Source organism: Mesoplodon densirostris, chromosome 7, assembly GCF_025265405.1.
Source record: "Mesoplodon densirostris isolate mMesDen1 chromosome 7, mMesDen1 primary haplotype, whole genome shotgun sequence".
NCBI classification, from domain to species: domain Eukaryota; kingdom Metazoa; phylum Chordata; class Mammalia; order Artiodactyla; family Ziphiidae; genus Mesoplodon; species Mesoplodon densirostris.
Genome location: NC_082667.1, coordinates 24825833 through 24845417, shown reverse-complemented (window position 1 = coordinate 24845417; position 19585 = coordinate 24825833). Strand labels below are relative to the sequence as shown.

Here is a 19585-nt window from a genome sequence, read left to right as displayed (position 1 = left end):
AATGCTAGATATATTTTTAAAAGAGTAATTCTGGAACTCTCATTGAAAAATGAGCACTAGAGAATTCAGTGCTAAGGGAACAAAGCAGAAGAGAAAATGGTGTGTACACCGTGATGGCAAACAGTGTAGGAAAAAAAAAGTCAGAGCATGTGTGATCAAAAACTAAAAAGAGGGGTTTCCCTGGTGGCGTAGTGGTTGAGAGTCCACCTGCCAATGCAGGGGACACGGGTTCGTGCCCCGGTCCGGGAGGATCCTACATGCTGCGGAGTGGCTGGGCCCATGAGCCATGGCCGCTGAGCCTGCGCGTCCGGAGCCTGTGCTCCGCAGTGGAAGAGGCCACAATGGTGAGAGGCCCACGTACCACAAAAAACAAAACAAAACAAAAAACTAAAAAGAGGCTTCCCTGGTGGTACAGTGGTTGGGAGTCCGCGTGCCGATGCAGGGGACACGGGTTCGTGCCCCGGTCAGGGAAGATCCCACATGCTGTGGAGCGGCTAGGCCCGTGAGCCACGGCCGCTGAGCCTGCACGTCCGGAGCCTGTGCTCCGCAACGGGAGAGGCCACAACAGTGAGAGGCCTGCGTACCACAAAAAAAAAAAAAAAAAAAAAAAACCTAAAAAGAAATATCAAAAACAAAAATAACTTTTAATCACAAAAAGATTGGGATTTAGATGAATCTTCTTTTCTTTTTACAAAAATTATTTTCAACGTTGCAGAGGCACTACCTTGTCAATAAAGCAGAACAGATATGAATGGAGCGCTGTAGGTAGAACTACATGCTTGTGCATCAGCTAGTTTGTTGGTGGGGGAAGGGTCCCTGGGAATGTTGGGGAGAGCTTGATACTGCTGAGCCTCCATCCGACTTGCATGTATTAGCCTGATCCTAGGTGTCCTTTTAACTTGAGGCAGATGCTGAAATCCTGAGCACAGGTTCCTATAAGCATCCCACAGGGAAGGGAAACTTTGATTCTGACTCCAATCAGCTAGAATCCCGAAACTCCACGTAGCAGGGAGGTTTTGCAGACTGCCCAAAGTACTGGTGACATCACTGAGTCGTGGGTGGAGAAAGGCATGGGAGAGGAGGTGAAGACATTTACACCATAAACTTTTCTAGAGGAAATGAGACGCAAATGAGTAAAGGGCAGGAAAGAGAGAAACAAATGCTGAGGTGTTGGATGGTAAGAGACTTTCTCGAATGGTTAAGACAGGAAAAGGCAGACCAGTAACCCAGTTTCCTCAGTCCACAGAGGCCCTCATTGCAGTCGAAAGAACAAGGGCTTTGGCATCAGACAAAGTTCCGTCACTGGCTCCACTGCTGTGTGACTATGGGCAGGCCACACTTAACCTCTCTGATCCTCAGGTTCTTTATCACTAAGTGGCACTAGCCATTCCTACAGCACAGAATTCACTGAGACATCCTGAAGTCACCCTTCTCCCAGTGACTGCTCCATACAAAACTGGGACTTTCTTTGTCTTCCATCTCCCTCCCCATGGAGATGGGGACTGTATAGTATATTCTGTGCCCTCTGTGTTTATCCCATGAGCTAACTTCCTGTCATTCTGTCTTCCTCCCCAGCAAAGGACCAGAGAAGCCTGTCCTGGCTTCCTGAGGGAAGAGAGAAGTGTAAGACAGGCTGTGCCCTAGAGCCATCCTCTGCTCTGAAGGTTAGTTTCCAGATTGCGTGTGATGAGAATGGAAACACGTGAAAGACCTAAGCCAGGCCGCCAGGGACCAACACTCTGTGGGTGGGGAAAGAGAAGGGACAAAACCTGGCTGACAAGGTGGCAGACGGGCAGACCAAAGTGGTTGGGAGCGAGACTGAAGTTTCAAGAAAAGGCATAAATGTGGTTGGTGGGGGCTTCCCTGGTGGCGCAGTGGTTGAGCGTCTGCCTGCCGATGCAGGGGACACGGGTTCGTGCCCCAGTCCGGGAAGATCCCACATGTCGTGGAGCGGCTGGGCCCGTGAACCACGGCCGCTGAGCCTGCGTGTCCGGAGCCTGTGCTCCCCAACGGGAGAGGCCACAACAGTGAGAGGCCCGCGTACCGCAAAAAAAAAAAAAAAAAAAAAAAAAAAAAATGTGGTTGGTGGGAGGGGAAGCCAGCCGAGAGGTAGGAATGCAGGGAAACTGGGGAGATGATGAACAATGAGGATGTGAGGAGGGTAGGGGGGAAGTGAAAGGGAGACAAGTCAGGGGGAAAACAGAAGTTCAAAGAAGATAGAAAGTGGGGAGTGAGAAAGATGAGACGTATCTGAGAAATCGATAGAATGCCCATCATTCCTGTGCATCCCGCAGATGGCACCCACCTCTGCCTAGCACAGGGGCACCATGAATACAACGTAGAGGGGAGCAGGCTGCGGTCATGGGACACGGGGCAGTTTCTCCATGAGATGAGGCAACGGATACGCCACTGTTGGTTGATTTGTCGGTGGAGATACAGGACCCCCTGTTCTGGGGCTTCCCCTCCTCCACAAGACTAGGCTGGAATAAAGAAAGTTTTCCACTCTTGAATAAGAGCAAGCCATGTCTTGCCAGTGTCAACTGTCACTGGCGTGGCCCCATCTGGCCTGGGAAAGGGGCAGGGGTTGCCACTGAGAAGCCAGATTTGGTACAGTTGGAACAAAAGCCAAGGAGGTCTTAGGTACAGCCTCTTTCTGGGTTTTCCCTCTGGTTTTTCCTGAGTATTTTCCTCATCCACATCCACCTGAGCCAAACTTGCTGGGAAGAATGATCTTCTCAATTCATTGACCCAGCAACAAGAGTGGCTGATAAGGCTTTATGCGTTTACATGGTAGATGCTGGGGCGTCAGCTGGCTGGCAGAAGAGAGGCTGACTGGACCTTCTCTCAGGATGTCACCTGGTGGTCCTGCCTCCTGCTTCCCGGGTTTGACAGCCTCCTGTGCATCCCTTTCCAGAGGCTGCCTGTCCGGACCACTCACAGCCCTTGTAAGACTGGACCAGATCACCCTCAGCCCCATTTCTCACAGACTGGGATGAGGATGGGCAGGATTTCCCTTCCAGTTCTACTGCAGCTGACGCCCCAACATCTACCATGTAAACGCATAAAGCCTTATCAGCCACTCTTGTTGCTGGGTCAATGAATTGAGAAGATCATTCTTCCCAGCAAGTTTGGCTCAGGTGGATGTGGATGAGGAAAATACTCAGGAAAAACCAGAGGGAAAACCCAGAAAGAGGCTGTACCTAAGACCTCCTTGGCTTTTGTTCCAACTGTACCAAATCTGGCTTCTCAGTGGCAACCCCTGCCCCTTTCCCAGGCCAGATGGGGCCACGCCAGTGACAGTTGACACTGGCAAGACATGGCTTGCTCTTATTCAAGAGTGGAAAACTTTCTTTATTCCAGCCTAGTCTTGTGGAGGAGGGGAAGCCCCAGAACAGGGGGTCCTGTATCTCCACCGACAAATCAACCAACAGTGGCGTATCCGTTGCCTCATCTCATGGAGAAACTGCCCCGTGTCCCATGACCGGAGCCTGCTCCCCTCTACGTTGTATTCATGGTGCCCTTGTGCTAGGCAGAGGTGGGTGCCATCTGCGGGATGCACAGGAATGATGGGCATTCTATCGATTTCTCAGATACGTCTCATCTTTCTCACTCCCCACTTTCTATCTTCTTTGAACTTCTGTTTTCCCCCTGACTTGTCTCCCTTTCACTTTCCCCCTACCCTCCTCACATCCTCATTGTTCATCAAGCAGCGTGAGGTAGAGATGGCCCACGGGACCAGGGCGTTTCCTAGAGATGAGGGGAAGCCACTCGGCATGTGTGTGTGCATCCTTTGTGCACACACCTGAAGACACCAGTTATGCTTACTGCATCTTAATATGTTTTTAAAATATGATAGTTGTTCATCATCATGATCGTTGTTTGATTCAAAAGTTATATATATATATATTTATAATGTGCATACAAACGTCTAGTCAAGACAATTTTAAATCACCCATAATGTAATAATAGTATTGTGGTTATGTTATTTTAAAGAGCTTTTATCTTTTAGAGACACATTCTGAAATATTTACAGATAAAAAGCCATGATGGGGCTTCCCTGGTGGTGCAGTGGTTGAGAGTCCGCCTGCCGATGCAGGGGACACGGGTTCGTGCCCCGGTCTGGGAGGATCCCACATGCCGTGGAGCGGCTGGGCCCATGCGCCATGGCCGCTGAGCCTGCGCATCCGGAGCCTGTGCTCCGCAACGGGAGAGGCCGTAACAGTGAGAGGCCCGCATACGGCAAAAAAAAAAAAAAAAAGCCATGATGTCTCGGATTTGTTTCAAAATAATCCAGTGGTGAGGAAGGAAGTAGGAGGTGCAGACAGATAAAATGGACCATGACTTGATAATCATTGAAGCTGGGTGATGTGTACATGGGAATTCATTATACTTTTCTCACTACCTGTTTATTTATATTTATGATTGAAATTTTCTATAATTGAAATTTTTTTAAAGATTTCCACCTTCCTTTTGTGCATATGTATCCTTCCATTAAATCTTCATTGCCCTGTTTGGAAAAAAATCACCAATAATCTCACCCCATATGCTTCCAGTCCTCTTTCAATACAAAGATATACAAAGAGAGAGACTGTACTCTATTGGGATTTGTAACAATGTGTTGAATATAAGACCTTATTTATATGGTCAATATTAATATTTGCACACTCTATTTCTTTTTTTATTGAAGTATAGTTGATTTACAATGTTATGTTAGTTTCTGGTGTACAGCAAAGTGATTCAGTTATACATATATATATTCTTTTTCATATTCTTTTCCATTATGGTTTATTACAGGATATTGAATATAGTTCCCTGTGCTATACAGTAGGACCTAGTTGTTTACCTATTTTATATATAGTAGTGTGTATCTGCTAATCCCAAACTCTTAATTTATCCCTCCCTCACCCCCTTTCCCCTTTGGTAACCATAAATTTGTTTTCTATGTCTGTGAGTCTCTTTCTGTTTTGTAAACAAGTTCATTTGTGTCACATTTTAGATTCCACATATAAGTCATATCATACGGTATTTGTGTTTCCCTTTCTAACTTACTTCACTTAGTATGATAATCACTAGGTCCATTCAAGTTGCTGCAAATGGCATTATTTTATTCTTTTTTATGGCCGAGTAGTATTCCATTGTGTATATATACACCACATCTTCTTTATCTGTCCATCTGTTGATGGACATTTAGGATGCTTCCATATCTTGGCTATTGCAAATAGTACTGCTATGAACATTGGGGTGCATGTATCTGTTTGAATTATAGTTTTCTCCAGATATATGCCCAGGATGGGATTGCTGGATCACATGGCACCTCTATTTTTACTTTTTAAGGAACCTCCATACTGTTTTTCATACTGGCTGCACCAATTTACATTCTCACCAACGGTGTAGGAGGGTTCCCCTTTCTCCACACCCTCTCCAGAATTGGTCATTTGTAGACTTTTTAATGATGGCCATTCTGGCTGGTATGAGGTGATACCTCATTGTAGTTTTGATTTGCATTTCTCTAATAATTAGCAATGTCGAGCATCTTTCCATGTGCCTTTTGGCCATCTGTATGTTTTCATTGGAGAAATATCTATTTAGGTCTTTTGCCCATTTTGGGATTAGGTTTTTTGTTTTGTTTTGTTTTGTTATTGAGTTGTATGAGCTGTTTGTGTATTTTGGAAATTAACCCTTTGTCAATCACATCATTTGCAAATATTTTCTCCCAGTCTGTAGGTTGTCTAGACGACCTTGCTTACTCTAGTTCAAGGATTTCAAAATTATGTTTTGTACTAACTTTGTGAGAAATTTCTTAAAAATTTAAGCCATTGACATTTTGGTGATGCTGTTACTGCAGTGTAACCCAGACTATCCTAATAAACTTAACATTCCATCCTCATCAGAGATGGCAAATATTGATCATTAGCATAACCATTGCCCCATCCTGGAGATGTGATAAATACTACCAACCCATCACTGAACTCTTACCCATTGATCTGTAAGACCTCAGAATCTTTCTCATCACAGTGACCTAAGCCATCACTACTGGTTAATTAAAGCTGTAAGATGAAGGGAAACCTACCAAAATCATCCTACTGCAATCAGCATAAAATCCAAACTTCCTACCATAGCCTGCCAGGTCACACAAGAGCTAGAACTTACCCTCCTTTACACTCTCATTTCCTAACCACTTATTTCTCACTCACTGCACTCCAGCCACACTGGCCTTTCTGTTCCTCAAACACACCGAGAATATTCTCATCTCAAACTTTTACACGTGCTGTGCCCACTTTTTTTTGAAAGCTTTTCTCTCATATGTTTGCAAGTTTGGCTCAGATGTCATCTCTTCAGGCAGACCTTCCTGTTCACCTCATTGAACTTACCCTGCATCCTCTACTCTCCGCCTCAATGATAAGAAAACACGAGTCTGTCTTTTTTGCTGTTGCGTTCCCATTACTGAGTGGTTCCTGGTCCATGGAGGTGCTTACTAAATATTTCTGGAAATAATAAAGGAAACGAATCTGCCAACCCCAATATAGAGCATAATCTTTTTGAGGAGAGAGAGCAGGTCCAGTTCATTTGGGGCTTTTCCTCTGTGCTGAGTCCATGTAATGTCTCCAGCAAGGTACCCTTAAATTTCTGATTGATTGGTGTTAGAAGGCTCTTATTTCCCTTTGTATCATGGTAGATTCATATCTGTGCCTTTTTCCCTTCCACCTCACATACACTCACTCAAGATGTCTCCTCTTTTCTCTCTTCTCCCCCCACCTCTCACCACATCCTCTCCCAGTGAAGTTCAGTTCAAGTCTCTTGCTCACACACACACAATGCCTTCCAAAACAGAAGTCTACTGTGGTGGACGAACAGCATCCAGCCCTAAAATGGGTTTGGGCCTGGCCTCACATCCAAGCACAGTACCTATTCCCTTTTCTGTAGGAGCTGACGCAAAGCCCCATCCAGACTTGGCTGGAGCCTCAAGCCTGTGTATTGGAGCCCAGCAGTTTTACCCTTTGGGTGTTTTGAAGAGAGGCAGCTGTTACCATTTGCCAACTGAAAGGTTTGCCTTTGAAATAGACTGTGAGGCATGCTCAGGCAGAAAAGGGCTTTTTGGAGAAGGCCTGGGAAGACAGGACTCAGAAGACCTGCCACTCAGTTGGATTGTCATGCAACTGTAGGCAAATCATCAGAGATGTCTAGTGTCTATAACAGTGAGAAGAAATAATTGTATTCTCAGGATAGTTGGATGATGGGGCGAGGGGTTGTAGGTGAGGCCAGGTAGTGAAAAGAGCATGGAACTTAGAATCAGAAACCCTGAGATTTTGAGTCATAAGTCCTGAATTGAAGACCCAGTAGGAGGCACATCCTAGCCATTTAAGCCCCTGTTTACTCTTTTGTAAAATAGACAGATGCCCTCCTATATTCATCAAGTTTTTTGGTTGCAACAGAAACCAGTTAAAGCTAACACAAGCAGAAGAAAGGGGGTTTATGAAAGGACATCAGGGTGCATCACACAAGTCATGCACAAGAACACAGTCACGTGTCAAGAATGAACTAGAATGAGGAACTGAAAAAGTGTCAGAACTGAAGTTTTTCTGCCTTTCTCTCAGCTTTTGCCTTATTCTTCTTTCTTTTGTTTCTTCATCCACACGGAGGTACATGGCTACCCCACAGCTTGCAACTATGTGTTTTACAGGTTCAGCCATACTCCAATCCCAAGTTTCTAGAAGAAAGACAGTGATTGGCCCAACTTGGATCAGGTGTCAGGTCCAGTCAGTCATGGGCATGGGAGGTAGGGGTCACATAGTAAAATTATGGCTGCCATGGGAACCTTTGACAATCTAGATGCAATATTGAGAGAAAGAATTATAACTTGTGAGATGGGCCAGCAAACCAAAAAGTGGCTTGTGTGGACTATGGTCACTGAATAAACCTTCAGGTGCTGTAAATAGAGAATGGTGTTTATTTCTAGGAAGGACATACAGCTATCTCATAATGATATTCTAAGGAATGAAGGCATAGTCCTATGCAAATCTAGAATTTTCTAGTAAGTAATCAAGACCTGAGTTTTAAAGTTGACTCATTCTTAAACAACGAGGTCCTACTGTATAGCTCAGGGAGCTATATTCAATATCCTGGGATAAACCATAATGGAAAGAATATGAAAAAGAATATATGTATATGAATAACTGAGTCACTTTGCTGTAGAGGAGTAATTAACACAACATTGTAAATCAACTGTACTTCAATAAAATTAAAAACAAAAAACAAAAAAGTTGCCTCATTCTAAGAGACTAATTTTTCAGTGAGTTATGAGAATCAACATTCTCCACCTTTTACCTTAGGTACCTCTTCTCTACGTCCACAGGTCTAACAAAAGCTTCTGAAGGAGACCTTCCTTCTTAAAAGAAACTGACTGAGATAAAATCTAGTGAAAACTAATTAATTAAGACTCAACTGACTTAGTATTTTTGCTAGATCAAGATCAGAATGGGATCAAAATTTTCTATCTCTATATCTCTTAATGGCAAGAAAGATTTCCTTTAAGTAAAATGAAGATGCGACCTTGGACGAGTCACCTGACTTTCCTGAGCTTCGGTTTCCTTAGCTGTAAAATAGGAATGAACTTTTCATAGAGTTGTGGTGACAGTTAAATGGCATTAGGTTTGGCGTGTACTAAGCACTGGTGGTTAGGTGCCCTGTCTATGATAATGGGGTTGGGGTGGTGGTGGTGGTGGTGGTGGTGGTGGTGATGGTAGTAATAATGATGGTTGTGGTGGTGGTGGTGAAGTGATGATGGTGATGGTAGTAATAATGGTGGTGGTGGTGGTGGTAGTGGTGGTGGTGATGGTGATGGTAGTAATAATGATGGTGGTGGTGGTGGTGTTGAAGTGATGGTGGTGATGGTAGTAATAATGGTGGTGGTGGTGGTGGTAGTGGTGGTGGTGATGGTAGTAATAATGATGGTGGTGGTGGTGTTGAAGTGATGGTGGTGATGGTAGTAATAATGGTGGTGGTGGTGGTGGTAGTGGTGATGGTGATGGTAGTAATAATGGTGGTGGTGGTGGTGGTGAAGTGATGGTGGTGGTGGTAGTAATAATGGTGGTGGTGGTGGTGGTGGTGGTGATGGTGATGATAGTAATAATGATGGTGGTGATGGTGGTGGTGGTGATGGTGGTGATGGTAATAATAATGGTGATGGTGGTGATGGTAGTAATGATTATGGTGGTGGTGGTGGTGGTGATGGTGGTGGTGATGGTGGTGGTGATGATAGTAATAATGGTGGTGGTGGTGGTGAAGTGATGGTGGTGATGGTAGTAATAATGGTGGTGGTGGTGGTGGTGGTGGTGGTGGTGGTGGTGGTGATGGTGATGGTGATGGTAGTAATAATGATGGTGGTGGTGGTGGTGGTGATGGTGGTGATGGTAGTAATAATGGTGGTGGTGGTGGTGGTGGTGAAGTGATGGTGGTGATGGTAGTAATAATGGTGGTGGTGGTGGTGGTGGTGATGGTAGTAATAATGGTGATGGTGGTGATGGTAGTAATGATTATGGTGGTGGTGGTGGTGGTGGTGATGGTGGTGGTGATGGTGGTGGTGATGATAGTAATAATGGTGGTGGTGGTGGTGAAGTGATGGTGGTGATGGTAGTAATAATGGTGGTGGTGGTGGTGGTGGTGGTGGTGGTGGTGATGGTGATGGTAGTAATAATGATGGTGGTGGTGGTGGTGGTGATGGTGGTGATGGTAGTAATAATGGTGGTGGTGGTGACAATGGTGGTGGTGGTGGTGAAGTGATGGTGGTGGGGTTGGTAGTGACAATGGTGGTGATGGTGATGATGATTAATTATGATAGAATCAAGAATGTTTAACTTTTGCTCAGCATCTAATAGTCACATAGTGAATGGATGAAGAGGCAAGCACTTTTCAGACAACCCCAAGTATATCAGCCACCATTATATATCGGACATGGATATGACCAACACAAATCATACTTCAATGTTCATTAACGGAGATTCCTTAAAGACTTCCAAGAGATGTTTAACTAACAATTTGTATGACGTGGAGAAAAGATGAATAAATAATCATTTTAGTTACTACATGTGCTTAAAAGAAATACAATTAAATTTCTTTTAAATAACTGTGCAAACGATACAGACTCTCGCTTGTCTTCCTCCTAATTAGGTTACTACATAAGGTCACACACCATTAATTCAAATCTCAACTTCAAAAATTCACATTTTTAAATTAGTTACTCTCCAATTGTGGGATTTGGTCCTAAAGGCACACCATTTTAACTTCCAAAGGTCTGTGTAAAGCCCCTTTGGCAACTGACATGGACATACCTAGACTCCAGAGACACCCTGTCCCTTTGGCATTTCCAGAATGCACCAACTACTTCAGTTGCCTTAGTTTGAAAGCCTTAGTAATCCTAAAGGCTCAGCTTGGTAGTCACACTTGGTTAACTCGGGACCAATTAGTCATGCAATGTCATTTATTTATCGTGAAGATTGCTTCCCAAATGACTGGTTTATTTGGACTTCACTAATAATTATTTCACTAGAGCTTTTTCAGCGCTGCTCACGTGCATGTGTGGAATTCACACTGTGAGGGTGATCTAAGAATGGATTTCTTTTTTTGAGAGAAACATGAACGGAATGGCACTTTTTCTTTACTTTGCCAGCTTGCTCCTTCTCTGGGAGAGAAGAATTGGATGTTATCCCTTTAAAAGAGCCCAGTGGCTGTGTTTATAATCCTCAAATGGCATGATTTGGTCTCCCATCTCCCAGCTTTGCTCCACACACACCTGCTAACATTGGTTTAGATCTGACTTCTCTTTGCTCAAGAAGAACAAGATTTATTACTAGTCAGAAGACAGCAGATCCCAATATTTTAGGAGGAAAAATAAACAAAGTCTAGTCTGCCAGCAGGAACCATGCTCCGGCTCCCCTGGATCTTCTGAAAGTGGTCACCCAGTTATGACACGGCTGCTTGCATTTGTCTCGAAGGCATTAAGATATCTAAATGCTTCTACCTATTTGCTCCTGTGATTCCCAAAGTCACCCTATAAAGGGTGTTGGGAGGAAAAAGAACAACAGTCATTCATGCATTTATGTCGTGTTTATTTACTAGAGACAGGGCATTGCCAGGCACCCAGAACTGAGTATATACTAGGGCCCAAGGCAGACATGGCCCTGTCCTTAGGTAGCTTAGAGGCTGGTGGGTCATGGTCTCTCACCATGAGGCAGAGACCCCAGTAAAGAGTCTCGATGCCTTCTTTCACTTACTGCTCATAACAGACTGTGAGAACGTTCTTATTAATCTCATTCTGTGGATGGGATAACCCAAACTCCCAGAGGCTAAGTGACCTGAGTAAAGTCACGGGCTGCTAAGCGGGAGAATCAAGGCTCAGACTGGGGCTTCCTCATCCAAGGCTGCTGATTGAGTCCTGGATTCTTCCCAAACAGTGTAATCTCTTGTCAACCCAGATCAATTCAAGCTCTCTTTTTCACTTTCCCACATCTCATAGTTAGGCTTAAAAAAGTAGCTGTTGCAATAGATATTGAGCATCTAAAATTAGTGATTTTGAGGATCTAACCTTTATAGAGGCTCAGAGAAGAGCACGGGAAAGTCTTTTTTTTTTTTTTTTTTTTGATTGTTCATTGCAACATTGTTTGTAATTGCATTCTAAATGTCCAAATATAAGTAATTGAAGGATGGTATTATCCATACAGTGGAATACTATGAAACTATAAAATAACAATAATAAGGATGATCTTGAGACCAGTGGTGTGGGCACAGTGGGAGAGGGGTGTCTGGAGTGGAAAGGAGATGGGGGTTAGCTCTGAGAGGTGATCCAGGAATTCCCAAAGGCTGACACTGACTCAGTAAGTCACCAGGTCAGTTTGAAATGAGTCATGTGTGGCATGGGGGCAAACAACCTCTGTCCCTCACTAAACTATCGGGAAGAAGGCAGGCAAAAGATTTCCCCTGGGAGAAGAATCCTAATTACAATACTGAGAATTTGCATGCCCCTCTACAGTTTACAAAACACTTTCACACCCATCTCTTCATTTGCTGAATGCTTATTGCACAAGTGCAGAAAGAACCAGGGTTCAAGATGACCTAGTCTAGTGGTTTTTATACACAATTTTTTTTTTTTTTTTTTTTTTTGCGGTACGCGGGCCTCTCACTGTTGTGGCCTCTCCCGCTGCGGAGCACAGGCTCTGGATGCGCAGGCTCAGCGGCCATGGCGCATGGGCCCAGCCGCTCCGTGGCATGTGGGATCCTCCCAGACCGGGGCACGAACCCGTGTCCCCTGCATCGGCAGGCGGACTCTCAACCACTGCGCCACCAGGGAAGCCCGTATACACAATTTTTGATTGAAGTAAAATCCTTTGTCAAAATGAAATCTCACACAGTAGTCTAGTGTATAACATTGATGTAAGTGGGACTTCTGTGGCTGGGATGGGGCAGGAACAACCCATGCCTAAGCTTTTGCTTTGACCTCTGTGTTTCTGAAGGGTCTCCAAAGAACCGCCTAGTTCCATGAAACAGAAAGACAAACATTGTTTCTAGTATTTCTAGTGAATATAAATACCCATCCCACATTTTCCCCCCTCCTCCAAAACAAGAAAGCTGAAAGCCCTGGAAGTGACATAAGATGGCCAGGGCCATTCCTTGTCCAGTGTTCTTTCCATGGAACTCACTAGGGCTTGTTTCTTGGTGGGTAGAGCCTGAGGATCTGCTTGGAAGCCAGTGTGCCCCCAGTTGCTGCAGGAAAGTGTCCTCTTCATCACAGAGAGCAGCAGGGCCAACTCTGCTGCTACTGGTAGCATTATCAACGTGCCTGATTGTCAGCTGGGGTTCAGAGGCATTGTCTTTGTTTCACACAGGCCAGCCCATGAGAGAGTCGTGGAATGCCAGCCACTGAGCATTTGGGGAGTAGTGGGTCCAGTGATTTTTTAGCCTCAAACACTGTCCCTGAAAATGCAAGAAGAGCAGCCTATTGTCAAGCAGCCTCTCCCCAACTCAAAAACTTACACTGAACTAGATAGTGTTTGTTATTGGCTAAATGTTTGTCTCCCCTGCAAGTTCATATGTTGAAATCTTAACCCCCAGTGTGAGGGTATTAGGAGGTGGGGCCTTTGAGAGGTAATTAGGTCATGTGAATGGAGCTCTCATGAATGGGATTAGTGCCTTTATAAGGAGAGACACACAAGAGAGCTTGTCCTTCTCTCTCTCTCTCTCCCTCCATCCCCCTCTCTCCCTCTTGTGAGGATAGGAGAAGACAGAGAAGATGACTATCTGCAAACCAGAAGAGTGTTCTCACCAGAACCAGACCATATTGGCACCCTGATCTTGGACTTCTCAGCCTCCAGAACTGTGAGAAATAAATTTCTGTGGTGTAAGCCACCCAGTCTGTAGTATTTTGTTACAGCAGCCCAAGCTAAAATAGTGGGGATGGCTGCACAATTTTGTGACTGTATGAAATGCTACCTAATGGCTAAAATGTTAAATTTTATGTTAGGTGTATTTTAGTGCAACAACAAAAATTGGCTCCCTATTTCTTAAGGATCAGACTTCCTAGTATAATTTACAAACTGGCCCCTGCTTCCTCCCGCCAGCCTCATGCCTTGCTGTCCCCCTTCAACCTTTTCATCTGATCAAATGTTCCAACTGTTCTCCAAAGTCAAAGGCTCCTTCAGGGTTTTGTCACAGCTACTGGTAACCACTATCATTTTCTGTGTGTCTCACCAGGCAAGAATTCCATTTAGATTTACTTTCAGTCGTCCACATTAACAATAAATACTGTTTCTGCTTTTCAAATATTAAACCACAATGTTATAGATAGATATGATTATGATGCAAAGTATGGTTTTTCAAACTCAAAATGCCTCTGCTGAAGAATAGGACAATCTCCTCCCTTTTTTGAGATTTGCCAAGTAGGATAGATGGGGGGAAAGTGGATTAACGTTTGCATAGATAGGAGTATACATGGAAGCAAGAAAGAAGGGATAGATGTGTGGGTGGGTGAGAGGACAGATAAAATGATGAAAAGATAGGTGGCTGATTGATAGATGGTTGAATGATGGATGAATACATGTATGAACAGATATGTAGGTGGATGGATGGAGAAGAGAATAGTGTATAGATGGATGTGGATTTACAAAGAGATGTGAAAAGCTTAAGAAAGATGGATGAGAAGTTGTATGGGAAGGGCGTTGGAAGAATATGTGGTTGGATGGATGGACAGATGAAAGTATGTGTGGTTGGATAAATGGATGGACAAGAGGCTGGATGGATGTGAGTGCATACTGGATGGACAGGAGGATGGATAGATGTGTGAGCCCTGGAGGGATGTAAGGTAAGATGGGCAGGTAGACGAATGCGTGGATGGAAGGATGTTTGGGAGGATGGATGAATGGGTGGATAAATCCAGATGCCTGCCTGGGACCGGAAGATGATGACACATAGGTCAGTGGAGCCAAATTCCAGCCCCATGGCTGGCTATCATTAGCTTTCTCCAAGCAGTCCTGATAAGAATAAAAAATTCACCTGAGGTATGTGGACTTCCTTCTCTTTCAAGGGAAGAAGAATGAGTTCTTCCTCTCTCCTCTGGGAAGAATCGCAAGCTCCCCACCATGGGCAGGGAAAAACCACTCTCCCACTGTCCCAGCTCCTCTCCCAGAATATCCAGCTGCCTGTGAAACCCAGAAAGAAGAGTTCCCCCGCCACAGTCAAAGAGAAACCTAGCGGAGAGGAGAGGCCAGAGGCTGAACCCAACGGCGCGAGGTTTTAGGACTCAGTCATTCCCTCCTGCGTCCAGAGGCTGCGCTCCCAGACGCCGGGAGAGGAAAGCCGGTGCGCCCCGGGTGCACGGGGACCCCGAGGCCCTCCGGGCGCCCGCCCAGGCACCCCCCCGCTTTACCAGCTCCGAGGAGAACGGGCCGTGGCGGAGGGGGGGGCGGGGACCAGCGCCAAGGAGAGCTGGTACGTCTTTAAACTTCTGCCGGCTGCTTAGTCACAGCCCCCTCGCTTGGGTGTGTCCTTCCTCGCTCCCTCCCTCTTAGGTCACTCTCTCAGCCCTCGAATAAAAACTGCACCCAACTTCCGAGGCGCCCTCATTGCCAGCCGGACCCCAGACTCCGACAGGTTCGGGCGCCCTGCTCGCCCCGTGCTCCACTGCCCCCCGCCCAGCGCCCGGCCCCTCCGGTTCCACTCGCTTGCTTTCTTGGCCGCTCCGACGCCATGGACACGTTCTGGTGGCGCGCAGCTTGGGGACTCTGCCTCGTGCAGCTGAGTCTGGCGCAGATCGGTGAGTGCCCGCCGGGGCGGCGGGAGGGAGTGGCCCGAGTGGCCGGGACCCAGCCGGCAGCCGCGCGGGCTGAGTTGGCCCTGGGGGGCCGGAGTTAAATGGGCGGCGAGCGGCTGGGATTTGGTGGAGAGCGGGGCGAGGATTTGCGCTAAGCTCTTGGAGAGCCTGTCGGTGGGAAGCACCGTTTTGTTGAAAGGAAAAGAGAAAGGGCGAAGAAAAGTTTGCTGGGCAGGCTGCCGGCGCGCGGTCGTGGGTGAGGTCTTTGCTGCCGGAGGAGCACAGGGCAGAAAGTAACTGTATTCCTGGGTGCGCGCCGCCCGTGTCTGGACTAACAGGCTCCTGTGCCCAAGGGCGATTGAAGCCTGGCTGGGCAGTGGCCGGGCAGGGGCGGGGGCTGGGGCAGGGACAGGGCTGTTAGCGAGGTGACCGTAGAGGTGGGCACAGTTGCCATGAGTGAGAGCTAGTGGCAGTGAGCTTTCCAGAAAGGAGTCCTGGCTTCCTGCGGCTCCCCCACTGCGCCTGGGTTCCAAAGCTCTTACAGTTGGCTCCGGTCACTAACGATCTTAATGCTTGTGGGAACTTGAACTAGCTCTGTGGCGAGGTTCTGGGTCGCCACGAGGTGCCAGCCTGGGGCAAGGAGTGTGAGTAGGAGAGGCAGTGACTGGGCCAGCTGCTCCATCCTTGCAGCCTCCTGCTTCTGCCAGTGGGTTAGGGGAAATCCAGACAGTAATGTGACTCCTATATTCTGCCTGTCAGCCTCGGAGCGGGGGGGGGGCGGGCACCTGGGCTCCAGGGGGGCATCATGGATCCTGGAGCCCGGCCGCCAATATCCCATCCCAACAGGGTCTGTGCCTTTCTTTCGGTGGCTGTGGATGGAGTGGCTGTGTGTGAGGGGTTCTGGTGAGGCTGAACTCCAAGCATTCCTTTGTCTCTATATCTACAGATCATCACATGGCTGATTTGCTTATCACCGGCAAAATTAATTTTTCTTTTAAGAATTGACAGCTGGGTCAACCTATGGGTAATTCCACTCAGCAAGTATTTATTTATTTTTTAATTTTTTTTTTTTTTTTTTTTTTTTTTGCTGTACGCAGGCCTCTCACTATTGTGGCCTCTCCCGTTGCGGAGCACAGGCTCCGGACGCGCAGGCTCAGCGGCCATGGCTCACGGGCCCAGCCGCTCCGCGGCATGTGGGATCTTCCCGGACCGGGGCACGAACCCGTGTCCCCTGCATCGGCAGGCAGACCCTCAACCACTGCACCACCAGGGAAGCCCTAAGCAAGTATTTATGAAACCCAGCTCTGGGGGTACCAAGAAAGTAAAAGACACAGTCCTACCTGGGTGCTTTAGACTGAGGGTAAGTGGGGATCTAGGATTTAGATTCCTGAAACAGAAAAAGCAATAATTAATAATAATAATTAGTAGTAAGAGGCACGACAGCACTAACCACCATTTAGTATATACACTGGCTGTGCCGGGCACGGTGCTGAATTCTTTACATTTTACCCTCACAATGGCCAAGTGAGACGTGCTGTGTTGTTAGTCCTGTTTTCTAGGAGGGAAACAAACTGAAGCTCAGAGAGGTTAAGTGACTTGCTGGTGTTCACACAGCCAAGAGGATTGGTGCTCATGTGAACCAGGCCCCTTAGCCTGTTGCTTAGTCAGAATCCATCAGGCTGTATGTATGGCATAGATAAACCCAGAAGGGGTTTTATGGAAGGAAGGGTCGGGTCATGGTGGACCAGAGGCCTTAGAGGAGGCTTCCAAAGGGAACTGGAGCTCCAAGGAGTCCTTGAAAGGCAGAGAAGAGGGAAAGATTTCAGGGAGAGCTGTGAGCTTGGCCTCAGGGAAGAGGGACCATGCTGGTGTCTCCGTGGCCTCTAGGGAAGTTTATTTGTGTGTTACCTTCCCGTGACATCTTCTGCTTTGATTCTGAGGATTCTGACTCCTCACTCCTTCCATCCCTAGCCCTGATTCTTCTAAAGGGCCCCATCCCCCAATATTTGGCACTGTCCTGACCCTTGAAGTTCTCCCCGAGACCAGTGGGCTCATTCCCGCCCTGCGTTCCCGTGGTCCCTTTGGGCAGCGTCACTTGGAGGAAGCACAGAAAAGTGCCAATAGCAATAACTGCCTGCACCCGGGCTTTCGTGTGCTTGTAAAGCTGTTTGGAAGGAACTGAGACTTGGAAAGGAGATGTGACCTAACAGCGGGCTCGGGCTGGGCAGGAAGAGAGAGGAAGGAGAAAGGGGAGGCGGGGAGGCTCTGCTGCTGCCCCACCAGCAGAGGCAGTGGGCTGTGGAGGACAGTGAGGAAACTCTGGAAAGGGGCAAGTTTTGGGGGAGGAGGAAAGTGTCCAGTCTTCATATTGGAAAGCAAGAAGTAGAGACATGGCCCAATGCAGTTAAGCAGCATTGGACCCAGACTCTCCAAGTTGGAGAACAGATATCTTGAACTAGGTGTCACATGTGGAAGGAAGAAAATGGCCCCGGGTAGAGGGCAGTGGGATGAGCCCTCCATACCTCTCCACCTCCTTTTCTCTGTGGGTGAGAGGTCGCTGCTAGGGAATCGTGCCCCTGGTGTTTAGAAAGAGGGGTGCGTCTGAGACCTCTGGGGCTTGTGGGTGGCCAGCACCCTTCTGATCCCTCTGAGCATTAAAGACCCCTGTTTCTGGGAGTTAGAGCTTTGGCTGTGTTTTCCCAGGTGAAGAAGAAAGGAAGCAAACCTCCACCGCTGCTGAGGTCAGTTCGCATCCATTAATTCAGTTGTGCCCCAAAACCACAATGGACATCTTACTCCCTGCAAAGGCACAGGGCTAAGTAGGTGTGTTTGAGGCTAGCAGCCAGTAGGAAAAGTTTCCATTCTTTTTCCAAATTGCCCCACGCAGGAAAGGATGCTGGGCAGCGTGAAATTCTTAGTTTATGACAGATCGCCTTCCATTCATTCAAGAACTATTTCCTGACTCACTGTCATACACCCCAAGGATCATATAGAAAAACCCTTTCTCTTTCCCAAGGAGAAAACAGATCCCAAAAGGGAGAGAAAGGTGATTTCCCCTCTCTCAAGCTGAGTGTTAGTGCAGGATGCTTTCCAAACCTCAGGTCTCTGAAATACCTCCATCCTCAAGGACTCTGACAGCTCCACCTCTACGCCCTGCAGGGGGTGGGGAGAGTGCGATCTATGACGTAGCAACATTTGTTTCATGCCTGAAATACTGTCTTAAATACTCATTACAATTTTGCATTTTCCTCCACAATATACCCAGTTTAATGTAAGAGTAATGATATATTTCTTATAATCGAGCAAAGTTGCTGCTTGGGGAAGAGTCTCAATACTGTCTGGGGTCTCCTGGAGTGTCGCTGGATCCCTCCCAGTTAGGAGCACCCCAGCTTTAAAAGCCTGACACTCAGCTCCTCTGCGAAGTAGGGTCCTAAGTCCTCAGGAAATACCATTTACTGAGCACTGACTCTGTGCTAGGCATTCAGCCAGGGGCTTTGAATAGGTTATCCTATATAAGCCTCATGACAGCTCTATGTACACTTAGCACTCTCTTCATTCCATTTTCTAGATAAAGAAATCGAGGCTCAGGGAGTTGACATGACTTGCTCAAGGACACACAGCTAGTGAGTGATGGAGTTTTCTAACATCCCCCATGGTAGACTCCCATGCCTGTGTTCCTTTGACTCATTACTTTGCCTCTGGAGGGCTTTGGAAATTGTGTGAGGCCAGTGAACATGAAGCCTGGTATGAGTGGCTTTCCTCTCCCCCTGGCAGGCTGAGGACTCTTGGCTGCCCTGCTCTGCCCTGGCCTGTCTCTCCCCAGGCCTGGCCACAGCTGTCAAGAGATGCCAACCTAGTTATTTGTTACTAAAATAAGTCAATTCCCTTATCAGAGTCCAGCTGCCCTTCTAGACATGCTCTCATTTGCAGGCTTGGAGAAAAGGGAGAGGCTGTTCCTTGTCTAAGAGACAAGTCAGGGCAAGGCCTTTTGCCTGGAAATTAAGAAAGGGGCCCTGCAGAGGCTCTGACCCTGCAAGCATTCTGGGTACAATGAGCCAGGAAGCCCCCTCATCACATGCTCAATGGAAACCCTCAGCATTTAGCCGGTCATATGTGTCCAGTGAGGGAGAGTCTTGAGGACCCCGGTCATGGGCTGACACGGTTCTCTAGAAAACTCAGGGGTCTTGAATGGAAAGTCACTGTGGGGCTCTAGGTGGAACATGGTCACTCAAGTGAGATTTCACTTTGGCCTTGGGTGTCAGACGGTTCCAGGCGGGGGTCCCTGAT

The 19585-nt window shown here is 47.0% G+C and overlaps 1 protein-coding gene across 26 annotated transcripts in view; it reads left to right on the top strand.

Annotated features, from left to right (window-relative positions):
• The first annotated feature begins 15060 nt into the window (after positions 1-15060).
• The window catches only part of CD44 (CD44 molecule (Indian blood group)), an 88143-nt gene continuing 83618 nt past the window's right edge, over positions 15061-19585 (top strand). For 5 of the 26 annotated variants that reach the window (XM_060103135.1, XM_060103134.1, XM_060103133.1 and 2 more), the window contains exon 1: positions 15062-15301. In XM_060103135.1, coding sequence (XP_059959118.1) covers positions 15235-15301 — 67 coding nt within the window. In that variant the 5' untranslated portion in view covers positions 15062-15234. Of the gene's footprint in view, positions 15302-19585 lie in introns of all 26 variants that reach the window. The other 21 variants (XM_060103141.1, XM_060103139.1, XM_060103140.1 and 18 more) reach the window with 10 other exon arrangements.